Genomic DNA, 12292 nt, shown 5'->3' with positions numbered 1-12292 from the left:
CATGACTATTTCTCCTTCACCAAAACTAGTGAAAGTTTTACCTATGTGCCCTATTGCACGATAGGAAGGAAAAGTTAAGATGTGCAAGAGAAAAGCAGTATTCTATGTTCAGAACATAATTAACAGTTTTTTAGAGTACATCACTACAACCACCAGTTTCAAGAGTGCTGCTGGTCACGTTTTGCACTTGGCCTGCCCCAAGTCAACTTTATAATAAAAGAAAGAATGCACAGACCAGAACACATAGAGATTGATACTCCCACTCGCCTACAACTCATATCAATTGTGGATTTTAGCCGATGGAAATTGCAGTTGGCTCAATCGGACACCCGTGTCACTATTCAAGTAGACCATTTTCCAAGCAGAAGAATCCCTTTCAATAATCAACGCACTACTTAATCAATCCCCTTTATCCAGTCAGCACTCCACGCCTCAAATGCAAACAATGTTTGGTACAGATTTCCATCATTGGTGCTGGATTGATTTGCAAAGAAAGCACTCTCATAACTCAAGCTGACGAAGAAAAGAAAGGCATTCCAAACTAACCCTACAGGAGGACCTATGTTAGATATTTGTTTAAATTCTTTTTACTGTCTGTGCCCAACAATCAATTCATGCCTGTTACAACAGGTTCCTTATTTAATGCCAGAAAATCATGCTATATTAGATGTTATTTTACTTTGGTTTTCTACCCATCAATTGTGCTTCCTTCGGTCTCACAGCATGAGAAGCATTGACTAATGAGTTTGGGATTCATAGAAGCTGGGTACAAGTGTGTTACATGCTCAATTGGTTACTTCCCTGGAGCTCACAGATTAACAGTGAAGGACAAGAACCTCTCAGCTGAATAAAAGTATATGAAATATACTATACGGTCTCCAACTGCCCATACTATTAATCCAGGGGATCTTCTCTGTTCTTCCAGACATTGCCTAATTGTAATTTGAATGCGATCTTTTCTCACCTTCCAGCCGCAGGATCTCGGGGCAGTAGTAGTGGATAGTAGCAGCAATGGCGCAGCCGTTGGCTAGGTCCTTCACTCCAGTGATGCCAGGAAAACAAGGAGTCTGCTTCGGCAAGACCTTATCCTTCCGGTATCGGATCTGCAAATGAATACAAGGAGGGAGTAGAATTCTAGTGTGAAGAACAATCTGAGAGAAAAAGTGTGTTGAGGAAGATGCTGGGACGCAAGGAACGACTTTACAAAACAGTGGAAGCAAAGCAGTAAATAAGGTGTGTCTCCTGACTACATGTGCTTAATTAAATCGGGATGGAGCAATGTCCGGGACAATCCACAATAGGGCATTTTTTTGTGTCAGAAGCTCAACCTTGAACTACTGCAGAAATGGAATATTCATAATTTGGCAGATCATCTGTGATATTATCACAACTGATGAGACTTCAAAAGTAGCCCAAAGAAATGGAACCTTCGTAGAGATGAACTGGCGCTAAGGCAAAGTTGCCTAACTTGACATTTAAGAAAGCACACCTGACTGGGGCACGGCTATATTGAGGAGTAGGGTCATACCAGAATGAGACAGATATTTTTGCCAGGTCTGCAATGTTGGCAGCTCTGACTACTACCCGCAGCACGGCTGCTGGTCTCGTATGTGGCCCACAAGCTGATCCATTGTTTCTATGGGCCTCCAGGCTGGAAAGCACCAGGCCAAGCAAGTTGTTGGGCTATATAAGGACTACATGGGAATATTAGCAGGTATCTAGAAATGCAAACAAATATATGGATGACTGTTTGAGATCACAGGCATGTACCTCCATCTACCACCACCCTCCTTTAGATGCATGCAGAAGCGCAGCCACAAGTAGGCAAGCAACAACTTTTAGCAAACAGTTTCAACAAAAGAAGCAGACAAGTAGAGCCATTCTCCGTGCATGCAACTAAAGTAAAATAAGGGGTGCAAAAACATAGCAAGGCACGATCCAGCAAAATGGGTACACCAAAGAGACAAAAAGACATCGAGCGCCGAAGACGAGAGACCATTTTAAATAAAAAAAAGCTAAATTAAAAACTCAGAGGAAAATGAAGGAAGCCACCACCCACTCCCTGAAACAAATCCACAGGATTTCCCTCATATGTAGGACTAAAGGCAAAATGGAGGATGTGGGCCTCTGTTTCTGGGACAGGTCTATTTTGCAGCTAGGAGACAAAGGGTTAAGTATTGTTTTTAGTCTACACTGGGTGCAGGTCTCGCTTGAGATCACATCATAATGGATAGTTGGAAGCACAGAATGGAAAACTACATGTAAAAATTAATTTCGGGGCTATTATGTGATGTAATCTGCTATTTGAGAGCTTAAGAGACCTTCTGCTAGGAAAATGTAACTAACACAAAGGCCAGTGCGGCTTTCAAGCTCCTGAATCATTTTAAAAACTATATCTCAACTAATTTTGTTAAATATCCTGTTTCGCCCAGTTGGCTCGTGTACAGCTGTCTGATAAAATACTCCCTCCAGAGTTAACATGGAGCACCATTGCGGTATCTGAGAGGAACCGTCTGGGTGAGAGACTCTGTAGATGGTTAAATTGGAATGACTGTATTGACTTTGAGCCTTCTGACCAAAATATACTGATTGATACATGCGTTTGATGATCAAGAATTGAGGCCTAAGTACCACTTTTATATTATTATTTACACACCTTTTAGCAGAGTGACTGTATAGACACAGATCCTGATGAATGCCCTGAACTTGATTGTCGTCTTGGCAGAAACATGTTGATCACTAGATGGGGTATACATCTATAACCCTACTTTCACTTGCTTTTTATTTGCTACCACATAGGATGGAAGAATAAAGTGGTTGCTCCTACGTAGGTAGTTTTAATACACTTTCACTTATTATTTGCACTCTGCCCCTCCTTGTCACACTGAGTTGGTAGATCCAACACGTGCTTTGCACTCCTGCTCCTTCCTTCTTGAGTAAGTTGTAGCCTAGACGGGGTACCTTGTGGTCCGTGTGTGTTGAAGGAACCCAGTGATGAAGCATGTCACCCTCGGGTGAGTGACTGTTTTCGTCCACAACTTTGTTGTGCCCCCCTTTCCTTTTGCTTTCACATTGCTCTTTTACTTGTGCTACCCTATATATTGTGTGGGTATCATGATAACATATGGAACCATGAGACAGGAGGCTTTTACAAAGCACCCTGGTTAAAAAAAAAAAGACCTAGGTCTCCTGTATCTTATTCTCCCAGTGCTGTAAGGCACTTGAGAGCCTTCCTCAGTACCCATCGGGGGTCTCAGTACTTTACTGGAGCATCACTCAGTGCAACATCACTGATCTCATCCACTTTAATGGGTATTGCTCGCTCAGAATCTCAGAGTCGAGACATTCCCACAATCTATGGCATCCCACATCTGTGATGGGTCTCACTTACTCTCAATCAATGACCTCATACACTAAAGATGGGTTTCACTCATTTCTTTCAAGGATCACACTCATGCATTTCAATTGTGTCTCACTCATTCCAATTAAAATTTCCATACACTTACATGAAGCCCTGTTCACTCCTCACTGGCAGATCACAACCACAGGGTCCAACTCATTACCACTTTTCAGAACCTGATTTTCACAAGACAACGTAAGTATGTATGGAGTCTGGAACGGACATCAGTCAAACTGCTTTCCTAACACAAATTTTTAACTAGGGGCATTTGCACGCTCATGATTCAAACTATAGATTTAGGATTCCAGATGGTGAAGTAGAACTCACACGCCCAGAAAATATGCATCTCAAAATAAGTTTGGCTGAGGGGACATCCAGTTAGGCCCACCTCAGAGGTGAATTTGTAACCAGGCTGGGAGTTAAGGAGATTCACATCTGGTCTGTTAAGAGTCAAACGTATGTTGATCATTAATAATCCAGATTTCAGGTTGTTGGTAAATGGTGGCTGAAGTTCCCGGCAGAAGTGTCATATTATCCTACTGCGGGTGTACAATGTCCAGAAGGTTTCTGTTCCTTGGTCAGGTTTCAAAATCTGCAGGATTCGCACAGCTGCTTTCAGGTAAAGCAGGGACAATAAGAACAGCATTTGCGTTAGTTTATGTTCTTGCCTTTTGGGACTGATCACCTTCTAGTTTGAAGTTTTTTTTCTACAGATCTCCTAGCGATTGTGGGTGGTCTTGTTTTCAGCTCTTGCTTACCAGTTCATCAATAAATACTTGTTGCAAGTTTCTTCTATAGTTGCCTCTCTCCAAGCCCTTTTGTGGTTCCTGCAAGATACAGTCAGGTCTCCTCAAATTCCCTCGATCTTCCTAGAGTGTCTAGTTTCTAAATTGATCTTCGGTAGGGACATGCACACTCATTGATGTTGGTTCTATCATGCGGCTAGGTCGTCACTGTGTATATTTTCAGTTGAAGCACTCAAGAATCTTCTGCTCTTTATTCCATCACTTCTTGCCACAACTAAGGGGTTCATGTCAAGCTAGATCAGTCCCAGACCCGCATCTCGGAGCAATACTGCCAGCCTTGTGCACTCTTATTATAAAGTGTTAGAAGACCATGCCACTTTCATGAAATATACCCATCTGCTTGCTCCTTTTGTGCAATCAGATAACACCCCTAGGACATTTCTACTTGCCTATGGTACTACATTATGTTGTCTCAGTGTGCATGCAGCTCTCAGTAATTTAAATACAGCTTCCCATGAAGGTCGCTCAGCCTCCGTCAGTGCATGAGCATTCAGGACCTGAGACCTGGAGTGGCCTTATACAACTCACTGAAGAACACACACACACACACACACACACACACACACACACACACACACACACACACACACACACACACACACACACACACACACACACACACACACACACACACACACACACACACACACACACACACACACACACACACACACACACACAGAAGAACACACAGAAGCACACAGAAGCACACACAGAAGCACACAGAAGAACACAGAAGAACACACAGAAGACACAGAAGAACACACACACACACACACACACACGAACACACACACACACACGAACACACACACACACACGAACACACACACACGAACACACACACACACGAACACACACACACGAACACACACACACACACACATGAACGAACACACACACACACACACACACATGAACACACACGAACACACACACATGAACACACACACACGCACACGAACACACACACACGCGAACACACACACGCGGACACGAACGAACACACACGCGCACACACACACGAACGAACACACACACGAACAAACGAACACACGAACACACACACGAACGAACACACACACACGCACGAACACACACGCACGAACACACACGAACGCACACACGAACGAACGCACACACGAACGAACGCACACACGAACGAACGCACACACGAACGAACGCACACACGAACGAACGCACACACACACACAAATCTTGTCCACCACCGCTGCGGCACTTAGATGGAAATTCTCGCACTCCCACTGGGCTCTATGTACTTCAACTGATTATCCAGTCTTCTCCACCAATGGCCGGTCACACAAACACTCATTCCTCCCAGATTGCCCCAAAGCTTTAGCTTAAAAATGGACATGGCCTGTATACTAATTTTAACAGGGGACAAAACTGGCCCTATCTCCTATTAATCTCTTTATAGGAATGATCCTAAGATTCATCTGCAGAGATAAATATAGGGAGCCCCTTCAGGACAGTGGGTGCATGGGGTGAGAGAAGGGATCTATCGGAAGGTAGGAGGGCACCAAGCCATAAATGGCAGTGTCTGCGGATGTCCAGTGTGGGGAAGGTTGAGAAGAGGGATCCAGAAATTGTGTTAAACTGAGAAGGTATCCAAGGGTGACAGGAATGGCCCTTTGGTGAAAAACAGCAAATAAAATGGGAGTGAAGTGCTGTGCAATCAGTCTGAAGATACTTTACCACAGGAGGCTTATTCCCAGACTCCTTCAAACAAAAAGCGATGGCATGCTGGATGCGATGGCAAAGAAAAGAGAAAGAAAGCATCAATGCTCTGTTCACCACATGAGGGGATGAGCGCCAAGACCGTCACCATCAGCATGCCAAGGAGTTGGATGCAGCCCTGGTGGGAGATAAGAAGGCTCAGACTATTCCTTGTCTCTTAGGGAAGGGCATATGCACCAGACCTGTATAGTACTCGTGTTTGACCCACCCCAAGTTTGGCAATCCATGAACCAGTGAAGTACTCAAAAATGAGAAAACCGGTCTGCCGGAAGAAGCATGGACTGGACATAACAGGTACTGGGCCCCATGACAGCTCCAGTAGAAAAGGATTGGTTGTGGGAATAGGCATTCAAATTACTATGTCCTTTTCCACAGCCCAGCTTATTAGAATTTTACATTCATCTCTTTTGGTTGTGAAGATTAGGGTCTATTGTGTCCATATATGCATCATAGTGACTCAGATAAAGTAGCATCTTAGTTATTAGGGGGTCTAGACTTAGCCCAAGAGGAAGGCAGAAAAAATGTGAAATCAATTAGGTCCAACCCTAATTGATTTATACAACCTAATAGTGAAAGAAAGTGTGAGGCCTAAAGGCAAGAAGCAGTAATGGTCTATTAATCGTAGAATTGTAAACAGTGATTGTCCATCGAGCCTAAATATGAAAGGCAACAATGGTCCATCAAGCCAAGAGACAGAAGGGAAAGATGGCCCATCGTGGTGAGAGATGGAATGGAATGAACGATCAATGAGCCAAAGACCACTAGAAATAATAATCCATGGAGATTTAAAGACAAAGTAATACAAGCCTATCAACACCAGGAGATGAAGGAGAAGTGATTAGTCAGATATGAGTTGGTGACGGAAAGGAATGGTGATCTGTTGAGAGATGGAAGTTAATTATGGTCCATGGAGTAATGAGATGGAAGTGGCATTAATGGTTCATTTAGCCTAGAGTCATAAAAGAAGAATGATCTAAGAAGGAAGAAGAGGGAAGGGAATAGCAGTTCTTTGAGTTCTGGAGGCAGAGGACAGCAGTTGTCCCTCGAGCCTAGAGATGGAAGGAAATTATGGTCTGCAATGAAGGAGCATTAAGGAGGTCCAGGTAAGGAAAATACTTGTGAAAGGTGACTATACAGGTCATGTGCAACTTCTTCCTCAATTTAAGAAACTAAGAGACAAAAAGGGCAAAACAAAATAAACCACTCACCCAGTTGCAAAGGATGCTGGGACATTGCGGGCGAACCATTCATTGCCGTGCTTGGGCAAGATGGATCGACCAATTCAGAATTCCACCCTGATCTTTGAATGATGTCATGAAGTTCAGATAATAAAGCCGAGCAGGGTAAAAATGGTACAAGTGGAGTACCAAGTTGATGGCAGAGAGGATGGTTTGATATGACTAATATTTCATCAAAGCTTTCTCATGAAGAACCAGTCTCATGCAACCAAGGCAGTGGGCAGCATTGAAGGCAGACTAGGGAATGACAGGAAAGAAATGTTATAAAAGGCACAGAGAGCAACAACAAGAGAGGGGATAAAGGAGAGTAGGATAGGTTTCCTATGGAACAGAGGTAGGGTACCAATGGAAAGGTTTGGGGAAAATAGAGCATTTAATGAGAAGAGTCGGAGCGAGAGAAAGAGATGGGGTGCTACAGTAGGTAGGTGAATACGTTTATAATGTTTCAAAGAGGGGAAAGAAAGATTAGTTCCCAGCTATAGCGAGAGGATGACATGAGACAAATACTAGGTCTCCATTGGGGGTTAGATAGGCGGAAAAAAACAAATTCCATGGATAATGGCAAAAAGCACATTTCCGTTTGGAACTTGAAATATGGTTAGAGGTGGACTACTTGCATCTTACTGTTCATATGATGGGCACTAATAAGGGCTTAACAGTGTTTCCAAGCAGGAAGCTTGTGTTCAAACGGATGAATTCCTTTAGGGACATTATCTGGGTAAAGGTTAATAAGAGGAGAATCCAGTGCCCTGCAACTGATGCATTCGCCTGGTAGTGCTCTATTTTTTTGTACATTGCCACCCTGAAAGTGGATATGCTATATGACATGTAAAAGGCAATAAAAATGTTTTACAAAAAAAAAAAAAAAAAAGGAGAATCTGGTGCCAAATTGGAGTGAATAGAGTTCCCAGGAAAAGGCAAATATTTGGGGAGAAAAGATTTTGGAGGCAGGGAACTGAGGATTTGGGCAGAACCACTAATTGCAAGGCAGAATATAAATTTGGGAGGCTGAATACTCAAACTTATAAAAACTGCAAATAAAAGTAGGAGAAGGACAATTCAGAATAGTAAGAATCAGTCTGGGGGAGAAAGTGGCACTGGAGAAAGGGGAAATCTATCAGAGGGGGAAAAAAATTTTAAAACGAAAGGGGGGGGGTTAAAAAGGTGGGAGCAATTAAAAAAGTGGAGGGGGTTAAAAAGAGGAGAGGCTAATTATGAGCAGTTTAATAAGATTTAAGAAAATGGTGCTCTATACATTTCAGTCCTTGACTGTGTTAGAGGACGTTGCGTTAGTTCTATAGAAGACGACATACCACAAGTGGGGCAATTCTCAATCTGTGTTTAGATACTAGGGTTCTACCTTCGTGCCATCGAGCACAAATGCAGCTCCCATGATCTTGAACTTTTAAGATTTGCTCCGGGTAGAGTCAGTTAAAACCTACCTACAGGACTTCTGGTTTTTATGCACTTCTTGAAATCTTAGATGGTCTTCAAGATGTTGCAGCTCCATTGGGATGATATGTCACAAGAGCTATAGTTAACACTGGGTTGTAAACCTTTACCGACACCGAGGAGATCAAGAACAGCATTCGGTCTTCTCAAAAAAATCTTAGACTGCAGCCTGGTGTCAGCCAGTGTTGCAGTTCAAAGAGAATGCTGTGAGAGCTACTGCGCGTGTCATGGCCTATCGGAATGTGCAGACTGATTCTTTAACAGTACCGCATCTCAATATGTGTGGTTTTAGGCCTTTGTCTGCAGGCTCTCTCCAGAGGTAGCTGAAATCCAGCAGCAGAGTATGGCATTGACATTTATAGCAGCCATATTTGTGTGGGACTGCCAAGTGCTTGGACCCTTCCTCCAACCATAGGGTTTTGGTGGTAAGAGTTGCACCACAAACACTCTGCGCTCCTAGCGGAATGATGAAATTGGCAGCCGGAGAACCACTTTTCACGCTATGTCCTCAAAGGAGCGTTCTTGAATGCAAATTGCAGCTAGGTTCTCTCTGGCATAGAAAGGGAACACTACTTTCCCTGAAAGAAGTTTAGTGAGAGAGCCTTGGGGAGACAGCTACCCCCAACAATCCCCAAAGATACATTAATGGTGTGCTACTACACCCCCGATTGTTTCCTGGGCTGGCACAATGCCCCTGCGAACGACTGCCTGCCCTGCTTCTGCAATGTCTGGTGGGATTCATGTTGAGGCAATCTTATTGAGAAGTCCTACTTGCAGCATAACCAAGTACATTGGATTGCTTCTTTGACAGCCCAGGCTATGCACACCAAGCACTAGTCTACACATGTTCTCTGTCCAACGGTGCAAACAGAACAACAGCTAACAAAAAGGAAAAAATGCCTGGGAAGCAGGACATTTGAGATGCATAACTGGGAGGTGGGACAAGGCCCAGAGGGACAGGTCTGGGTGTAACACACTGCAAGGGGTCACTGTTCAAAAAACCTAATAAGTTGCTGCTCATTTAATTTGGACAAAAATTTAACTTTGACTCAAAAAATAAGTACTGAAAATATACTTGCATCTGCACTGTTTTGTAAACAGTGATTCATTTTTCACTTCTATGCATCTCACAGCAGGTGCTATACTCGTACACACCGTATTTGTTATTACAGTGGACTATTATGGGTCAAACCTTCTGAAAATGCAAATGTATTTTTTGTACATTGCCTGATCTACAGCACAGTTTGTTCCCCCTACTTTTTATTCCTCTTTAAGGCTTGTTTATGCATGTCTTTATGGACTGCATGTGAACATTAACCACAAACAGTGTTTGGTTGGGTCTGAAGTATTCAACTGAAGGCCTGTGGCTGCAGTGGGGGCAGAGGGTGGGAATCATAACGCAGGGATATCATTTAAATCAGATTAATGTTTAGAGTAAAATGACTTGGCACCATCTTCTAATGTAATAGTGCCATTTGAGACTTTCAGTGAGAGGCAATCATGTCAGACTTTCAACTATCCTCCTCGAAAATAGTTTTTTATAATTAGAGAAGCATTAAGGAGCCTTGTGCGGAGACGTAGCACGAGCCGGATCAAACAGCCGAAACTGGACATATTAAAAATGGCCCAATATTCCCATAATGAAAAGATTGCTGACCAGATGCCAGAGTCTGCAGAAGGAGCCATTGTCCGCGAGTGCTTAGCCTGAGGCATGACTGACTCCAATATCTCTAGCAATTTGCACTGCCACTGCGTCAACCTAGTTCGCAGCAATAAAAAAACACAAACTCATTTTGGTTGAAAGACCTATGCAAATATTGCCACGGCGATGGGTCTGCGGCAGCATGGTCAGGCACTACACTTCTGGTAGATCTTGGTATCCTATCTCTTATTATGAGCTCTCAGCTCATAATAAGAGATAGAATACCAAGATCTGCACAAAGCGAAGAGGTATAATATCCTGGTCAAAGGACCCTCCTAAATGAGGGAGAATGACATGGTTGTGTTTGCTGGCCCTCAATCTAACCGTGGTTCTAAAACAAATACAGTTAGTAGAGAGGTTCATCTTTAAGCCATATATTCTCAGTAGGCCAGTCCGAAGCCGCCGCCACCGCAGCCATAAGAATCATTTTCATTAAAGGGAGTGTTGCGCACGTAGCACCTGGCCCAACGTTTGCATTCCTTCACATAGCTTGGACAAAGTAAAGCCTCTTAAAATACATGTGTGCAGTCATCCTTGCTGCACCATACAATCAATGGAGGAGCCAGCCAATAAAAAATGTAAGCAGTTTTTTATTCTAAGCACACAGTGTGTACAATGCAGACAAATGCAATTAATAAATGTGTAGAGATAACAAAAACAGAGAAGAATGGACAGGATCCCATTGTCTTTGCAAAGTTGGCCAAGTTTGTGGACTTGTTCCAAAGTGCTTCAATTTGAATAATTAATGAGGCTGAAAGTGGCAGAGCAGTCCAGAATCAATAGTCTTTAAATGGCGGCAAATCACATTATACCGCTGTTAAGGCACACGGGAGCTCATACATTTGAGCGGGGATGGGGTTCATTGATAAGCAAGGTCAGTTCACTTCTTCGGCCCGGAGCCCTGATGTCCATTTGAAAAAACTCCCAAAGAACATCCTAATTTTCCAAGCTGGGGAAGCCCTGGGCTTCTAGACGCAAGAGCTTGGGCCCGTTTTTCATAATTTAAAGATTGTTGCTGTATTGGGCTGAAAATAATTAGACCTTGCCTACTTGCCAAGCAGTTGCTGGCACCCCGTCCCCCACACGTTTGATAAGTTTGGGCAAGAATTCATTTTATTAGGAAGACTAGAACAGTTGTTGCCCTTGCACTTTTGATTACCATTTTCTTCTAGGAGTTAGCAGATATATGAATAGGCATCAGTTTGCATCATTCAAGAGGGTGATTCAAAGGCCACTCTAAGGCTGGTGGAGCACAACCACCCCTGAGGCAGGTGAACGCCCAGCACCAAGGACATTGCTGTGCCATGAGCCGAGGGCTAGAGCGCACTCCGTGAGTGTGGGAGTACCCCAAGAGATCAGGCTAGAGAGTACCCCAAAACCCAAGGGTCATCTCATGAGCAGGGGCATACACCGGACTCCGGAAGGGAGGTAATACAAAGCAGCCAATGAGTCAGGCGACCGTGCAACCCATGAGCCTAGGGATATCCAGCACCCCTCGAGGAAGGCGATGCACATTTCCCATTAGGTAAGGGCTAATCTTGAACCGTATGTCATCATTGTTAAGCATCAAAAAAGATTTCACAAACAAAAATGTATTTTACTGCCTAGGAATAACTTTAGGAGAGAAGGAAAACAGCAAACGCCATGAACAAGGATGGATTTGATAACTTAGAATTTGGTGTTTCATCATCTTGAGGCTGCTGGAACAGTTTCACAAAGCCCCAAGTTGGTAGAAAAGTCTTTAGTAATGAACAGGATCCACATCCCCCCTGACATGAGTAGTAATACCCGAGATGGGAGGATTTTGACTTGGGAGACTACAGACAAAGAATGTCAAGAAGTGTAGAGACCAATATCTTGTGCAGTGATTGTCACATGGGCGTGGAGAGCACTGACCACAATGTGAGAGATGGTCACACTGTGGCAGCACCATCGG

At 43.6% G+C, this 12292-nt stretch overlaps 1 protein-coding gene across 2 annotated transcripts in view; it reads right to left on the bottom strand.

Moving 5' to 3' along the window:
- CAMSAP3 (calmodulin regulated spectrin associated protein family member 3) overlaps window positions 1-12292 on the bottom strand; it is a 261867-nt gene that overhangs the window by 88988 nt on the left and 160587 nt on the right. The window contains exons 6-7 of one of the 2 annotated variants that reach the window (XM_085654390.1): window positions 5923-5970; window positions 965-1103 (exon numbers count right to left, since the gene is read on the bottom strand). In XM_085654390.1, the coding sequence (XP_085510516.1) occupies window positions 965-1103; window positions 5923-5970 (187 nt within the window). The remainder of the gene's footprint in view (window positions 1-964; window positions 1104-5922; window positions 5971-12292) is intronic. The other variant, XM_085654389.1, reaches the window with a different exon arrangement.

Source organism: Triturus cristatus, chromosome 4_1 (assembly GCF_964204655.1).
Source record: "Triturus cristatus chromosome 4_1, aTriCri1.1, whole genome shotgun sequence".
NCBI lineage: Eukaryota > Metazoa > Chordata > Amphibia > Caudata > Salamandridae > Triturus > Triturus cristatus.
The sequence above is the reverse complement of the archived record's forward strand: the minus strand, read 5'-3'. Positions and strand labels throughout refer to the sequence as shown.